At 36.6% G+C, this 18,081-nt stretch overlaps 2 protein-coding genes across 4 annotated transcripts in view; both read right to left on the reverse strand.

Moving 5' to 3' along the window:
• Positions 1–2,552, reverse strand: part of LOC108551729 (Integrin betanu subunit) — a 3,870-nt gene extending 1,318 nt beyond the window's left edge. Inside the window, exons 1-6 of the mRNA XM_017905986.1 lie at positions 1,848–2,552; positions 1,507–1,748; positions 1,053–1,338; positions 820–984; positions 276–734; positions 31–193 (exon numbers count right to left, since the gene is read on the reverse strand). Of these exons, the coding sequence (XP_017761475.1) occupies positions 31–193; positions 276–734; positions 820–984; positions 1,053–1,338; positions 1,507–1,748; positions 1,848–2,012 (1,480 nt within the window). The 5' untranslated portion in view covers positions 2,013–2,552. The remainder of the gene's footprint in view (positions 1–30; positions 194–275; positions 735–819; positions 985–1,052; positions 1,339–1,506; positions 1,749–1,847) is intronic.
• Positions 2,553–3,672: 1,120 nt separating this feature from the next.
• LOC108551734 (estradiol 17-beta-dehydrogenase 11) lies at positions 3,673–15,469 on the reverse strand. 3 transcript variants are annotated; one of them, XR_001890498.1, is made up of 10 exons: positions 15,349–15,469; positions 14,869–15,226; positions 12,655–13,144; positions 8,090–8,214; positions 7,365–7,475; positions 5,309–5,470; positions 5,135–5,217; positions 4,931–5,047; positions 4,306–4,818; positions 3,673–4,222 (listed from the first exon to the last, which is right to left on the reverse strand). XR_001890498.1 is itself a non-coding variant. In XM_017905993.1 (9 exons), exons 3-9 carry the CDS (start codon positions 12,881–12,883, stop codon positions 4,626–4,628), a joined length of 1,020 nt encoding a protein of 339 aa, XP_017761482.1. In that variant the 5' UTR covers positions 12,884–13,144; positions 14,998–15,226; positions 15,349–15,469; the 3' UTR covers positions 3,673–4,625. The 3 variants fall into 3 exon arrangements, 2 of the variants coding, with proteins under 2 accessions (XP_017761482.1, XP_017761480.1); XM_017905993.1 differs by having other exon boundaries at positions 3,673–4,818; positions 14,998–15,226; XM_017905991.1 differs by having other exon boundaries at positions 3,673–4,818.
• Between the last annotated feature and the right edge of the window lie 2,612 nt (positions 15,470–18,081).

Here is an 18,081-nt window from a genome sequence, read left to right on the forward strand (position 1 = left end):
CAGCAGGAGAGTAAAATTCAGGTTTCTTACCGGACCAACCGAAGTCACATTTACACAGACCGCATTCATTTGTTCCGTATTGACAATGGGAACTTTCAGTATCTCTGCAATTACAACCGCACAGAAGCTCAACGTCGATTATTATTTTCGATACTTGGGAAGCCAGCGCATCCTCGATTACAACGGTTTGTTTCTGACAAAATACAAAGACATGTTGTTGCATGAGACAGACAAATGATCAGAAACTTTAGTTTACATTTATAGTTTTTAGGTACCCATAAACTTTCGTCCCTTGGACATTCATCGAAAGATAGAACGACTTTGAAATCGTACACTTGCCCTTCATTTATGTCATCACATTCCGAGGTACTCCACTCCGAAACATTTTCCTTGCCGCAGTTGGAGAAATATTTTATTTGAAGAGGACTCGAAGAATTGTCATGCAAGATTACTTTCGAGGTAATTTCGTGATAAGCTCTTTCGATAATTTCCAGAATATTCGAACTGTCGTTGGTCAGGGTAGCAACCCTTGCTTTTTCTTTCAGCAATTTGGCGGTCTCCTCGTACTCGTCGAGTTTATTTTCCGTCACAGCGAATATCAAGTTGATCTTATGTTCCTGTAATAGTCTTGACAATTCTGCCAGAGAAGGATAATCGAATTTCGTAGCTAGAGAATATTGACCACGCTCGTCGAGATGACACTTGAAGTCCTGACGCTTCACAGCTCCGCCTAGCTGATTGAGGTATTAAGGCAGGATAAAGATTCAGATATTATTTTAGTCTTAAACCAAGGCATAAGAAATCGTTACTTTGTGTTACCTTTCCATCACCGGCAAAATGTAATTGTCCATCAGTAGCCACTAGAATAATCTTTCGCGCTTGATGAGCCCAATCAACTTCTTCGGTACACACAATCGCCTGCACGATTCCATCCAATGCCCCTTCCAAATTATCAACATTCCCAGTTACTAGGCTGTCATTTACCTGAAATTCAATACTGAAATTCGATCCTTTTTATTTCTATCTTTCTTCTAGCAAAAATGATCTCGTACTTCTACGATGAATCGTTGGATGTCGTTGGTTAACTTTAAGTGGTGCCAATAAGAATAAATAGGAGAGCAAACAGCGTGTTCACTCTTGCAAGGATTATCCTCGTGACCTGGGAAGATAAACGGCATTAGAGGCTTGTCAGCGTAACTACCAAAGCCCAGACGAAAATTAGTGGTGAATTTGTCAAGTGTTTGACTCATGTCCCATCCTAAGCTGACCAGGGTATCCTTGTCGTCTCTCATCGACCATGTTAGGTCCATCAGATAATATAAGTCTAGTGGGTAATTTCTAAATCATTTTAAATCGTTAGAGCCTATTTAATTTGTCTATCGATGTTCATTATATCAACATTTTTGCATGAAAACGATTTTATATTCATTAAATTAGACACGGATTTCGCTAATTCAGGCTTGTTCATGTTATTCGCATTATTTTGTAAATAGATATCAAACGTACTTGGCTAATCGATAACGAACTGGAATCGTTATTTCAGAATGAGGCGAGATTTTGATTTTTACTTTCTGCGGCCGCAACTGTATCGGTATTCGGTCTGCTTCCATATCTTGAAAGTTTGAATCCTCGAGGAGCATCATCAATCCTGGTGGAGTAGTGCGAATTTCCTCCGGCGCGCAACCAAACTCCTCCAGCCTCTTCGGTACATTGCACCGCGGCCTTCCGATTGTCAAATTCGAATAAGACTGAAAGTACAAATGGGAGAAAGGAAAATTCAACCAGCGAACTCAAATTTTATATTCGAATGAACTGCTCCGATGAAAGAAGTTTCTTGGTACATTTACCCAGTCACTACACCAAGCACAAGAGGAGCTGGCCTGTAGACAATTTTCGCACGTGTTCTGAGAGACGCATAGTCTTAAAATCTTGGTCTCTATGGTGTCAGATTCACCCCACTCATGGCACAGAAAAATCGTGAACAACAACGACTCGAAGATTCTCATCTTCATGACCAGCAATGGAAAACCAAATTGCAGTCAACATCTATCAGGAATTAAGAATCTCTACTTTTGTCTTTCACAAAGAAACTGGAGGCTCATGTTCACGTGGCTATTCTTGTATTTCTTCTTCTTGTATTTTATGGTAATCGAAACTGTGGCGAGAATTCTAAAGGTAACTTGCGTAATCGGCACGACTAGAGTCTCAATATGACTGTTATCTGCACTATGATAACGACACGCGGCGTAACCGACCGGAAGAAAGAAGGTGAGAGATTACGTCGATTTGATATCGCTTCGCAATAATGGTTTGATTTTATCTTCAGCGGGAGTCCTAATTGATTGTTGATGATCGACGACAAGTACAACATGGTACGATCAAGTTATACGCAAGGTACCCTTTTACTGGTCTTGTCCTATTCCTTTTTTTCGATTTTTTATTATATCACTTGTAATGAACTGTTACAGGAGGATGAATTGTGTTTGAGACGCGAGCACGTTCGACTGGATGTAGGATAAGGCCGGTATCGTGGCTGTTACTATTTTGCCGTGGACGCATACGATTCTAGTTGTAAGCTAACATTGTCTACTGTGTCATGTACATGTGTTTGATAGACAATATCGATGTTTCTATGTACAGGGTGTTCCCGACAACTGGGAGAAAATATGTTAGAAATTGTGCAGCCGCGATTCATCTTGTCTGGTGACCTAATTCCTAAAGAATAGCGACATTTCTCGGCCGATTCGAAAAGAAAGCCGGTCATTTCGCTGCTGCTCATAATTCTGGTGCAAGTAATTCGTGTAATCCCTTCAATGTTATTTCTTTTTAACTCTTTCGTATTTTTCGATTATTCTCTGACGTATTGAAACTGCAGAAGCAAAGGTACACTCTTGTTCAAGAGGTAATTTTGAAAACGTCTTTTCATTTTTCTATTACACTCTTTATGTTCAATATTCATAACGGATATGGAACGCACACATGTTCACCCACTCGTGTGTATCTCAATTATGCGATGATAAGCTAAACTATCCTGAAAAACTTTTAAACTTTTAGAACTAACATTGGAAAAAATTTTGAAATAGATTAGGTTTTTCGTTGTAAAACTACAATATTTTACCATTGTTTTCGATATTAATTAATAAAAGAAATTAAATTGCAAATGAAACGTGGAATTTCGCAGATTTAGGAAATATTTCCTCCTGTTTAGATAAAATAAGTTAGGTACGGAAACGTGTCACGTTGTGTACTCTGATGTGATTGCAATGTAACGTTTGTGCAATGCGTATCTGAACCATGTTTGGTTCCATTATCGCTGTATTTAGTTGACACAGTAACTGGAATGAATAAAAAATCACAATCGTGAGTACAGTTCCACCCATAAAATCATTGCGCTATCAATTGCTGGTATAAGCGTGAAATAGGTTTTTCAATTGATACACTTGACCTTTTTTATTTGTTGTTATTTTTTTATTAACATATACTATTTATATGTATAAAATACAATTTTTTTTCTTATAAATGTTAGAAGCATAGCTCAACAATAAATTGTAAACTTGAAAAAGTGGTAAAAATTTAGGAATAGTCCATCTTCTTTGCTTATAATTAATTTCACTATTTCTTGAATTGTTGTATCGTTTAATCATATTAAAATTTATAAATAATGCCGAAGAGTAAAGTGTGTAATTTTATTACAGTATCTATGTATAAAACAATCATTCGTATATTAGAGTAGACATATGGCACACCATTATAAAATGATAACGGTATAGTTGCATATAGTTGTTTCGAATCAACAAGTTTCATCTCGTAAGTCGGTAGTTTAAGTGGGTCAATACGTACAAATGACACAATCTTTATTTTTTTTGTTGGACATCTGCAATTTTTCTTTCTTTTTTCCGTGACAATTCGCCAAGTTTGTTACATACGCTAGATAAATATACACTTGTTCTTTTACAGCCATGAGTTACAAGTAACAAATCTCACGCTATCCTTACATTACTATCATTGCTCATTGTATCACATAGAGCCAATTGTAAAAATTGTACCCGTGTTGCCTAGATCAATCGTTCTTACTTATAATATTAAACTTGTAACTATCAATTTCATTACTGTACTATAAAATATTATTATTGTACAAAACATTACAGAAATACCCAGTAACATCGAAATATATAAATCTTCATTAATATTGTGCAGTACTTTCCAGAAGACAACACACTACCTAAAATTATAAATAGCATCACTTACGGAAATACCTTTATTTTCATTTACGCTATTATTTCTTAACATAGCTAAACAGAATACCAAAGTGTATTCCCTGGAATCAATCTTTCTTTCTCTATGGAGGTCGTGTCTTTGGGGAATAGTAGTTCTACAACTTCTCGCTTCTTCTTTTACAAAACTTGTCTTAATTTTACACAGCAACTCGCTGTGAAAACAAGTTTCTTTAACGTGCATTAAAATTCGAACGAACTGAGCCTTTCATCTTAGTAACATGGCTGTTATCGTATGTTAGTTAAAATATTTCCTAACTTTTATACATACGTCATTTATACAGAAAAGGAGAAAGAAATCGAAAATACGTTGGATATGTAAAATTTGCAAACTTGTTGATCACAAAGCCATTAAGGCTTCCTCTCAGAATTGGCGATACGTCTGGTCAATTTTTCACGAATAATTGTGTTCTCCGATTTCTTGGGTACCATAACGGGAACGATTTTTTCTTTGTTGGTAGTATTGCTCGATGGTTTATGACATGGAACATTCTCTGAAATTATACCTCGTATAAACATACCTGCGGAAGCCCATGGAAATAACCTAAAACCAAAAACAATAATGCATTAAATTGAATTGATTAGAAAATTCTTGTATGAAAGATTTTAGTTTCTTTTATAATATTTTTCCGTTGTATTCATATTTCTTTATTTACCATTTTGCAATAAGAAGCACGTGAAGGTAACGCGGCACTACAGCGATCTTTTCGTTACATCTTATAGCATACACTACTCGATCTGCCACTTCATTTGGACTGAGTCTCGGTAAAAATCTGAAGAATGCGAGGACAGATATATGAAAGTAAATAATCTGCTCATACAATTTTATTCACGCAGTTATGGCAAGGAAAGACTTATACCTAGTTGAAACGTCATCAAACATGCCTGTGCTTCGAATGAAAAATGGGCATACCACTGTAGTATTGATATTATATCCATCAGCCTAAAAAAAGAAAAACAAATTGTTGAATAGCATATGTATGTATTAAATGTATTAAATAACGATATAAATATAAAAAAATTAATAAATTTACAGCTAATTCCATATGAAGGGCCTCCTCGAATCCAATTGCAGCAAACTTTGAAGTGCAATAATCCACTAATTTTGGTACCCCTATGTGCCCAGCAAGACTAGCGATACTCACAATGTGACCTTTATTGTCTTTCATCATCGAAGGTAAAAATGCCTTTGTTGTCTTAACAAAAAGAAACAAGAAGAAAAAGTTATTATGCATCTTTGGTAATTTTTGAAAATATTTATACGTCTACCGATGCTAAATTAACTAATTATGGAATGTTTAAAATGTCGCATCTCCTCATTATCTTTGGCAATTCAAATACTTCGACAACTTTAGTTTCTTGAAAGAATGAAGGAGATTATTTCGTCGTTAATAAAGCAATCGAGTGCTAAACGTATTCTGCTACCTTTACACAGGTGTGCAATATTTGCTCATAATGTCTACACGCTATTAACATAAGCAAATATAATTGTAACACAAGTTGTAATTTGCAAATACACTCTGTCTATGTTGTATGCACAGGACGAAAATATACGAGAGCCTAGCTCGTTGAATAGCAAACGCTGGGAAGGAAATTACGAGATATCATCGAAATGACCGTGACATCGGATGCAGCAAGAGGTCCATGATTAACGTCGTTCTTTTCATCAAGTTCTTAACCCACTTCCGTAGTCGCTGATCTATTTTTCTTCCCCTGTTCTACTAGTTTTCACTTTCGAAAGTAAAACCGCCGGTGCGTAATCCGCGCATAACGGTGATTCGGGCACTAAGGCAAGTCTAAAACAAAATGAAACAACGGAGAACGATAATAGCTGGAAGCGTAGCGAATCGTCTCTGTCATGTTTTTGAAAGTTGCGATTATGCGAAATTCGTATGGAATTCCTCGTGTCCCATCTATGGAAGAATTTCATTACGCCATGTATCGAGGAAATTTCAAAATATGTGGAAACTTCGGCTGTAATTACATGCTCTTGCCATCGAGGCAGAAAATATAATTGCATTCAAGGCTTGAAGGAAAGGTCTTCGAAATGTCTCGAGCGATGGATAGACCTTGTCCCTCTTTCGTCTTTCCTTCTCTCCCTTTTCTCTTTTTTTTTTTTACCGATATCAGACAGATATCAGTGTTAAATCGGTACAAGTCAATGACGAAACACATCTCGCTAAATTTGTATTCTTTGGTCAGACACGCTATAATTTTCATCCTTCGTGCTCCGAATCCACGCTCGGCTAGCTCTCCTAACGTTCGTATACAATGATAATGCGTCGACGTGGATGATGTTCTTCTGAACTTTCACTCCGTATCCCGTTACGTTGAACAGCCTCTTGTGATTCGCGAAATCGGCGTTTGTATTTCTAGGAAGAAAAATGTTCCTCTGAAGAGAACCTGTGACGAGTAATGCCCGTCATGTGTATCGAAGAAAGTGTTTATGGTTGGAGAAAATCATCTTTGCCGATTACGTTTAAAGATGGATAAAATAAGACTGTGGTAAGTGTAATTCCTTTTTCGACAGTGTGTTCGAGTATTGCGCCAAGGAGACTTCGTACCGGGGAACTCAATACCATCTATACGTTTACAAGCGTGCCCCTTGCGTGTCGCAACTGCGAGACACGAGTGTACTGCAACTGCACGGCTAACCGGCTGCATCTATCTGACCGGTTTTCCCACCTGACCCACGGCAACAGTCCTAAATAGAACACCAGGCACAAGAATGCCTCTCACTCAGATTTCACACTGAGAAAGGGAGAAGTATTTGAGTTCGAATTAATAGACCCGTTCTAAGATCCATTTATATTTGATCCATAGGAAGGAGTAAGAAAATTCTGCGCAATTTCGCATAAATTTGCGATAATACACGTGTGATTCAAGAATAATAAATTATCTCCTTATAGATATAACACGATTAACGTGCTTATTCGTCTAATTGTATGAATAATGGTAGATTCACAGGATGCGATTCTTTCATCGAGTAAAAGGGCTTCATTCTTATTACACAACTTAGCCTATTCTTCTCTTGCTGCTTGATAAGTTCGGAAAGGTTATTAGGTGATAAAAAACGAGATAAAAACGTACCCAAAAGTGGCTCATCACGTTTACATTCATCGTTCGGATAATGAGCTTGTCTGGCGTATCCAAAAATTTCGTGCCGCTCACCACGCCAGCGTTGTTTATCAAAATGGTCACCTATGAAATTGACATACTTAATCAATGGTTTACATTCGTCATTTACGCTACATTTGCTACATCGATGAAAATCAAATTAAGGAGATGGTGATTTAGTATATCAAGGGACAAAATGAAGATTGACGTAAAGAGTATGTGCCCCCAAAATGGTGGCCTCACAATTCCACGTTGCTCTTGAAATAGATCAGGCAACATATTGCGTCGATATGATGCAACGCGAGATTTCATAATACATATGATGTCTCTAGAAGCATGAATGCCGCTTCTTATACCCACTGTTGAGTCCTTCGCTGTCGCAAAAACGTTTCTTTATGGCATGATTTTATGTGTCTACTTCCAGATACATTTACATTTGCGGCCAATACAGCAAAGTGAGAAATACTCAGAGTTGCATGTATTTCATGAATCTTTGTGTAATTAATGTGTCTTTGTTAATTAATTGTTGGGTTGAATTTACTACGACACTTTTTAGTTAACGAAATACGAATATTTCATGCAATAGAAAATTGGTTGACGAGTTGCGGAGGAACATTCGAAATCTTCGAGCATGGTTTTAGACTGAATGACTTTGTGCTATTGATCTTCAATTATCCCATCGATTGCGCAATCCTCACCTTTCCAACTTCTTCCTCGACTAGCATCGCTTTCTTATAAATATCTTCTCGATTGCATAGATCGCAAATGTAACCGTAACAGATACCACCCGAGGCTCCCACCAGCTTGACAGTCTCCTCGATACCTGAAACGAAAGGAAGCTCGTTAATAAACCAAGCGAATAGCAGTAAACTTTCCAAATTCTTAGATTCAAAAACGTAGAATGGGAATGTATCGATCAAAATGAAAATAATCATATCAAAGTATTATATCAGATACTGTAAATGTCGTTCAACGTTATAAATTATAAAAATTTTTAGTAGTCGAATACACGCATACATAATCATACGATGGAAACTTTAAAAGATTTGAACATCTTTATATCTTCGTAGTATGTTGTGTAGAAAGAACAATTAAACTTCAGACAAATATATACACTTATGAGAGATTCCTTTATCAGGTAGCAAACTTCTTGATCTTTGTTTCTTCTCACGAACTCATTTCGTAATGCAGTGTTTCATGCAAATAAAACGAAATCCCGCAGCATTCTACGTCACCACGTAGCCTATAGAATTTAAGGAGGTCTACAACTTGCCGTTATCGTGTAAGAATATTCACCAATAGCGTGGAAACGGGAAAGACTAGGTCGACCAGTGAGACACCTGTTGTCGCCGTCTCATGTCTCCATCGTGTCTAATTTGTCTCTTGTCTGATGTGAAAATTTCAATGACTCAACTGTAATTTATTCGTGATAATCTATGATGTAATCTTTGTGGTACGTTAACAAGATCTATGTTAATCAAGGCGAGACCAGTTTGATCGAAGAAATTTCGACGGGTCAAGTCGAAGTAGTCGACTGATATAAAAATTATAGAGATATCTATATAATTTAACTTTCGTTTCTTTTCCAACAACTACGAACAATTCGAACATAGTAGTTGACTGTTTGACTAATCGAAAGAGCAGCTTTTCGCAGATAGAAAGTCGAAGCGCGTGGAGAGGCGGTTGTTTCGCTTCTTGACCAAGTGGTACGCGTGCTCACGTAGAATATGAAAGATAATTGCAACACGATGGATATCCTGTTCCCAGTAATATTACATTCCATACGATTCTTCCGTTTTCTCGCTAAAATCCACGAATCCAGGATCCGATTGATTCCTCAGCAGCTCGATTAAAGTTACGGCCGACTGTGCTATGGGCATTAGGATTGTCAAATTGCGACGACCATAGACAAAAAGTGGCAACCGTGGTGTGGAAATTTCGAGTGAGGGAACGAATCCAAAAAGACACTTAAGAGAGTACGTAAGCGTGTGAATACCGCGCTGCTAGCGTGAGATATCATTCTTTTTTCTCAACGATCAACCAGTTGCTAAAGTTGATTGGCCGGATTTACACGGACGGCCTTGAGCCTCGAGTCGCATTGCTCTTTCTTGACTCGACGCAACCTGTTTGTGAGCAAGCTTCGAGGGATGACTTTTGTCCTCTCGTCCTTTATCTCTTATTTTGCTTTACTTCATTTTGCTTAAAATCTTATGACTGTTTGATCTTTTGAACAGGACTGTCTTTGATCTTAGTCTTCAACATTAACGTCAAGGTTTCCTTCTTTGAAAAAAGCACCTACAAACAGAAAACGAAAAATCAACTAAGAGATGTTTAATGAATGGTCCCTTTTAGAACACACATCCTACCGGTTTCTTCTTCAGCTTCTCCCTTTTTGCTGCTAAGAACGTTATACAGATGTATATCATGCACAGATTGTGAGATAGTTCCACGAGTGGATAGTAACCTCTCCGTCGACTCTTGTTATGCGACGCTTCACTTTCGGCGACACGTGTTCCGCTTGCAAACATATAAGCATATAGCCAAAGTTACTCGTATGCGAGCAAAGTCGTTCCACAGATGCCGTCCACGTGGTCAAATTTCTGATTGGCAATGCTTAAAATTCATTATAGAAGCTTCCTCTGTCCGTGAACCCCAGAACGGTCTCCCTTTTCATTAAAATTAATCTCCCCCAATTCTTACTGCCTCCTTATTCCGTCATTCGGCCATTTAATTGCCTAACAACGCCACCATGTGGTCCACGTTACAATTTTCACGTCGACTCTCTCGACAAATTAAAAATTAAGTCTCTCTTCTCGAAAATTACGGTTAATTCGTATACCCTTCTCAAACATACGATACCTATGGACAAATGTTCGTACTGCGATTCACGAATTTCTTTTTTTTAATTTAAATGCATAATTCTCGTCGATCGTATTAACTGTAGACGCATGGTAACATCGTGTTTACTAGTTCGCTTCGTTTATCATGCTTCATTTGGTGATTTTACGTTTATCGATCCACATGGATCCATATCGATCCAACGAAAATAGAGGATTTTCGGAATCGTCGTGTAAGAATCCACTAAACGATGAAGGTTAACCGTAGGTAATATATTCTTGATTTCATAGCATTGAGGTCATTAACACGGTTAATCTCGAAATGTTATTCTAGTACCAGCACAGGGTAAGGTCGATTACCAACAATACGCAATTTTATCGATGAGGCAACAATATTACGTGAAGTATATAATTTTACACCATATAATTGTCTTCTCATTATTGCTAAACTTTAGTCAGCATCTTTTTTAAAGCATGCATTATTTTACATTCGTTACTAAATAATAAACTTTAGATTTTTACCGACGGATACAATTGATACGCAGTCTAGGAAAGGAAAACAACTTATCTACAGAAAGAAAACAGGTACAACAATAATCGTTACATAATTCAGCATCATAGAAGTAGTGTTTTACGAAGATTTTGTAAGGCCAACACGGTAACCATTTTGGTTCCCGCAATTTTGGAATGCACGATTTAATGCTTCATGAAAAATAAAACGTGAATCGCCTGTTTTAACATAATCATTGAATTGCATGTATCTAGAAAAATACCTAGAATATGGTTATTTTTTATCGAGATGAGGATACATACAAATATGAAATCAGATATTGCAATATTTTCAGTTTCTTACATAATTAAAATTATCATTGGATAAAAATGAAAATACGTGTCAGTCTCTGTAGTACGATGTTCGCATACACTAATTAGGGCGTAAGAGGTATCATTAACGAAACAATTACGAGTCACGTGTCACGAACACATGCCAAGGTTAGTATGCCGATGATGTTTATTCATCACTCGATTCGAGAATCACAACATAAATTACTTATTACAGATTTTTGTTTGCATGCGTTAATGTTTGTTATTACTGCTTGTCGATCTTTGCAAAATAAAACGGAGAATAAATGAATAATTAAGGATAAATAAATAAATTATGAGAATAAGAAGATACAATAAGAAATCTTTCGTATTATTTAACAAGCTTCGTTTTACACAATCAGACAGATGAACGAGGTTCTCGGCAATTTTTATATTCCAACCTGGATGAAAGCAAGGACGCTACATACATTTGGAAATTAAGTACCGAACCCGTGCTCGCTTCTATCGATGTGCTTTCCAAATCTGATCACGTTTTAAGCGACCTTAAAATTAGGATGTTCATCAAGAGACGAACGGGATTTGTGCTATGTACGACTGTAATTATCTCGTTGACATCGTCCTTCGTATTTCGGTCGAGGCTCGATAGCTTCGTTGGTAGCCTGATTGTGGCTCCAAGAAATTAGGGTGTTCATCAAGAGACGAACGGGATTTGTGCTATGTGTAATTATCTCGTTGACATCGTCCTTCGTATTTCGGTCGAGGCTTGATAGCTTCGTTGGTAGCCTGATTGTGGCTCGAACACTTTCGATATCGATGTCCTGATATTTCGTCCAAGCTTCCACCAGTTCGTGCTGCGTGCTCACGAATGTGAATCACGAAAACCGGAGCAGATCTCCGAAAACTTTTCCGTGTATTGTTTCAGATTCTTTTAAAAATTCATGGACACTAGGTCGTGAACGAGCGCTTGATCACGTATACTCCTTGGACCAACGTTTTGTCCGTGGGTTATATCTTCCAAAAACGAGTTTTTACTTCGTTTTAGGTCACTCGAGGACGATTGGTCAAACATGTGAAGGATTAATAAAACGTTTCTTGAATTTATGAATCTTAAACCTGCGATGAGATTGTGTAGATAATTCGGTGCTTTGAACATAGCATATAGATGAGAATCGAAACACACTTAGGAGTTTGTTGGAAGTTAATTGTAATTAGAATTACGATTATCATTATTAGGTTCTCTAAAAAATATGTTTTCATTCAGCCGTGATTTGTTGCATAATGTCATGTTAAGTTATACTCTCGTACTTGGTGGTTGCTATTTGAAAACCGTGTCTCAAACGGATTAGCATTATTAGAGAGTTTCTTGGTTTATGTCACTTATGCCTATCTTTAGCGTTGTTGAGTGATTCGACTCGTTATTAGATACCTAAGAAATTACTTTGATCCCAGTGTACCTTTCAACCATAAACTGCGACCTTTCAAGATTAGTTTCTAATTAATTTTGTTAGTAATCTCAACTTGGTAGTAGGAAAAACTTGGACTAGATGATTTCGACTAATTTTCTAGTCAGATTTAGTAATTTCGAAATGCAGAGAGATGCTTACCCTCCTGATTAACGTCCCAGATGACCATGATGGCGCCTAGATTGGCTAGCCTGAGGGTGATCAACCTTCCCAAGCCGCCGCCACCCCCAGTCACCAGGACGACCTCCCTGATGATGCTCTTCATCTTGTATTTTGCCGGGATGAACGTTTTGATGATGCTTTCGAATATGGACACCAGGGTGAGGATGAGGAAACCGATCAGATCTCCAATGGATCTGAGAAACGACATGGCTGCCGTTCTTTTTACTTGGTTAAATTTTCAAATAGCTTCGACCCAGCTTGTATCGGTTAAAATTCCAACGTTTTATCACGTCACGCGACTCTTTTGTAACTGTAGGAGCTTGATCTATCAGGATGTCATAATTGGTCGTAGTTTAGAAACCGCATGTAGTAAAGCTTTCAGGAATAAAGAACGTTGTTGCGACTAGGACCAAAATCTAGACGATACTGAAGCGAGTGCCACTACTTTCACACACGTTTTTGACCTCGTCTGAAAAACATAATTATTCTTGTTTGTTATTGAGATAACAAATTAGAGATTGAAGATCGATCGTGCGAATAAAATTAATAGGATGGCATAATTCGTTATGTTAATCTTTCCTGCTCGATTACACGCTACGTTACCTTTAATGATTATCGAATAAAGAAAACTTCAAATAATCGACTAGCTAATAAGTTAGTGTGTACAACGTCAGATTAATTAATTAAGATTAAGACGAATGTCGTGCTTCTGGTTGAAAAATAGAAAGATGGGAATGATAATGGGAATGATATTTGCAAGTCCATCAACGACCTCTGTTAGCTACGCCAAAAGTAGTCGGTAACGTGGGTATAGAAACTAGTGTACGCTTTCTCCAAAATTTAGTATCACTTTCTTCTTGCCCTCAGAGGAAAGAGGACGTTCGGAGTATGGAGCATCACTTAAGGATCTAAGGCGTTAATCGAACCTTGCACCCAGTAAACGAAAGTAAAAGCGTATCGTTCCTCGAACGTCATGGAACAAAACGTTCTTGTCGGTTTTCCTAGTATACTATACAATCGGTATTATGCCATTCACGACTTTTCCGGCTGATAATACTATAGGGAACCACGAATATCCAGCATCGATTCGCTTTCTAATGAAACGTGAAATTCACTTTCGATTTTCCACCACGTGTTCCATTCATAACAAACTTGTAACTCTTCGGTTATTTTTCTTTATTGAAACGACCACGAATTCGTTTTGTTCTTCTAATTAGTCTAATAATTCTAAACCTAATTCTCTCTCGAGAAAAAACAAATTTATCGGGAACTAAAACTTTTCGAAAGAATTAACCTTGCCATGAACTCTTCGGTAGTTAGCGTGTTCTAATTTGTCTAATTATTATTTTTAATTCGACAGTTTCAATGAGCAACGAATTTTTATGTCAGGTTGCATGCGTCAAAGAAACACAATTGAGCGTTAACGAGGAATAATGAAAAGCAATAGCCAGTGATATAAAATGATCGTGGCAAAATGTCGCGTGACACGATCCGTGCACATAAGGCTCTTTATTAGCTCAGTCATGGATAACGTTTTCCTCAAAAATGTCAATTAAACTCTCTCGAATTATCTGATACAATGCCAATTTAAACAATGTTTCAATACTACTATTTACTACATTACTATACTACTTATTCTTATACTACTCGCGTTTATTGCATTTTTTCTAGCACAAGAAACTATAGGTGAATGAAGAGTTACAAGAACGTCTTTACAATCATGATTCATAGGGCGGAAATAAGAGGAGATAAGCAAACTAAAAAACCGAGATATCAGAAATAGAAAAAAGCGAAAATCGAATGTAAAGGTGACTTTTGCTCGGTTAAAACGAACAATGGAAAGCGAGTCACCGCGATGCAGATACAATGCCTTTTCGAAGAATTCATTGGGACTCAACTCGAGAAATCAGAAGGCCACTTTCAAAACTATCCGCTCGCTGTGAACTATCGAGCGTCGTTAACGCATGAATTCAATTTACGGCCGTTGTAAGTCTTCCTCGTTGCTCCGCTTCAACGTTTATAAACTTTGTCTCACCACGAATATCCGTGCAACGTATCTTAACGACTGGACAGAAATAGAAATGGAAAGAAGCGAATCCTCAGTCCAGATAAATCTTCCTCTGCAGGAGAATATTCTTAAAAAAATATTCACAATCGATCAAGGATTTGCGAATAGGATAAAAAGAGTCTTACTATCGAACGATGAATTTTCTTCTTGTTGCGTTCCTGTTGCAAGAGGCACACGCGTTGCCGAACGGAAATAGACGGAACACGGATAGAACAAGCAAAAAGCGAGCCACTGAGGTGCACAAAAGTGTGTACCTGTGCGAAAGTCGCCCACGAATCGAGAGATACTCGTCTCACCGGCACTACAGTCGTTGGTATACTGAATGAAACGGCGACTCCGGTACGCCTTTACCCTCTCGACGATCGCCGGAAACAAGTCTGCGCGCATCTGCCGTCGTACACAAGCAACATGAGTGTGGTAATTGCGTGTGCATCGATCAACTATTTATCTACTTATTTCGTCCTCTGCTCTTTGATTTTTCTTCTGAAAGGATTATTTAATATAAATTCATTATTTAATATAATTATAATGGGATTTATCAGCAATAAATTTACATATTAATTTATGTAACTTATAATTTACGTTACTTGTTACTTGTTACTTACTTGTTACTTACAATTTATGTTACTACACAACTCGTTGAACGTTATACTGTACTTGGAGGATAAAGCGTGTCGTACCAATGATTTCTTTATCTGGTTTGCCTTTTCTTGTCCGTCTTTTAATCTTTTATGACGAAACCCTGCTATCCTTGTACGAGTTGTCTCCCTTTACCTTTCAAGGTTTCCAAAAATATACTACAACATCTTTATTATTACATCAACAGCTCCGAACTTATTTCAAAGAAGCATCTCATAAGATCATTTACTTCGTGTAAATAATTCACATTGGTTCCATTTTTGTTTCATATGTTTTACTTATTTTGCAAATCTATAAATGAACTAAGATGAGTCTTGTAGCCATTGTATATAGTGCAAATTGGAAAAGAAAAACTCGTACTTCTGTGTAATTGCGTTGAATCACTCGTATTTCGTTCATGAAATTTGCGAATTGAACCGATTACGGAATGTCTATTGATCCATCCTTTTGATCTATTGATCCTCCATCCACGTATTTTCGTCTGCTAGATCGTGGCAAAAACAAGACTGGAATGAAGGTGCTGTAGCTAGTCGAGTAATATCGATAGGCAAATGAATTTTTTTGGAAATGTTTTCATATTCGAATAAAACTATAAAATACTTTTATATGAGGTGTGTCAGGCTAAAAATTAACGTGACAGTCCATAACGTGTCATAACATGTCAAGGAGATCTGGTCGATATCAAACAGACAAAAACTGGGATCGGGTCATAAGTACAAACCAGTCGAGAATAATGTCGATATCGAAGAATTCCAATGGAAGATTATAATACTTGGAAGGTAGGAAATTATACCAAATTTTGTTGAGGTCCTACAATCTGAACCTTAGTATATATCATATATAATCTTAAAGATTTTGTTTGTTTTAATAACCTAACTAAAGTTGAGAAAGAGTTGTAACTTATCTGCACTAACATATTTTGTTCCTCGTAACTGATAACGTAACATGCGGTATATAAACATGTTGCGTTTTAAATAAACATTCCAAATTAAAAAAGAAATTCGTAGATAAGAGTAATATAAGTAGCTGCGAACAATGCACGAGATAAACTGCTTTATTTTTTTGCCTTGGCACAACAATTATTCGAATGCAATTACTGCCTATTATTTGCAACGTCATCGTTAATTATATTTCTTTACTTAACTGTATGTTTTTCTATTCTTTTACGTCTAATAAATCATATTAGAAGTAGATCGAGTCTAAAAATAGTGAGTGTTATTACCTGTTAGGTTAATAATTTTAATCAAATAATTCCTTAATTATCTTTTGTTAAAACCCTGATAAAATGGAAAGTTACATTCCATCGTTTAGCCATTGAACTTGAATACGTGAAATCTTTCTCTTGGCGACTTAGCAAAACTACAGACTGCTATACGAAGCTAGCTTTCCAGAGCAGCAACTACAAGTGAAAGTGACCAGTTTCGAATAATTCGGGAGGTCCTGACAATCGATTCGCATTAAATTCTAATCGGCTGCTAACGACGTTGCTCATCTGACGGATTTTCTTGACGTCAAAGTGTAAAAAGAGGAATAGGTGAAAAATCGTAAACATCGAATTTTCATAACGATTTTTCTAAGAAAGCCTTCCATTCCTTAACGAATCCTACGACGTCAATAGTCCATTTGACTATGACGTTAATTTTCATTTTGATCACACTTTGAATACGTTTTAATAATCCAAAAATGAGTCGATTAACTTTCTAGCGTTTATCTTTCTATCTCAAATGCATTCCACATCTTCAGGTTTTTCATATGCGTTCTTCATATCACGTATGTATTAATAAAAATGTCATAGAGTATCTGAGTTACCATAGTAGCTATTATTTCGAATAAAAGGTTTTTCCAATTTACTTCTGAAAGACTGAAAATTCAATTTTGAAAATTCTTTAAGTAAAGAAGAAGTTATGAGAAATAAGGTTTACTAAAAACTCACCTTTAAATTTGTCCTGCAATTTCGTATCAACAAGTGGCTAAAGAGTCTCCTAGAAGTGGTTGATCCAAGTGAAACCGACATTCAGAGTTCGAAGTGTCTAAAAGATTAAGAAAATTAATGTCAGTATGTATTTTCACCGAATCAAATAAACCTAAGTAGATTGGATCTCCATATACGTCATCGAAGAGACTTTTTATTCCACTATTATTACATATGATTATTAAATATGCAAATACAAAAATCTACAAATATTGGCACTGTAGACTCACTTTTCTGCCTCTGTACGTTTCTTCAAATTTTATAAATTGTTGTGAAACAATAAACCCTACACATGTCAATTAATCTTGCAAATTGTTAATTCATTTTTAAACAATTCCTTAATTTCATTTAACTTGAATGCATTTTTAATTTAAAAACCAATATGACGCCGCAAGGTAAACTGTTTTTCATCTTAGCAATCGGTAAATACCTGAAACCTGCGTCAATTTTAAAAATAGGTGTTACAAGATTACTGTTAAAATTTATAATTTATTTTCTACTTAGCATTACCTGGTTTTAATGGAAGTCTACGTCGGTATATTTGAGATATGGATACGTTACTGGTAGATGGCGCGTCTGTGCCGGATATTTGATAAGTCTAAAATTTTGAGCCAATTTTAAATTTCACGAAATTATTACAATTATATATCTGTATATATTATACACACCGTGGAATTGAACACGAATAAACATCAGTTTTATTTTTTTTTTTTTTTTTTTTTTTTTG

This window comes from Eufriesea mexicana, unplaced genomic scaffold (genome assembly GCF_001483705.2).
Source record: "Eufriesea mexicana isolate 0111107269 unplaced genomic scaffold, ASM148370v2 scaffold5017, whole genome shotgun sequence".
Classification (NCBI taxonomy): domain Eukaryota; kingdom Metazoa; phylum Arthropoda; class Insecta; order Hymenoptera; family Apidae; genus Eufriesea; species Eufriesea mexicana.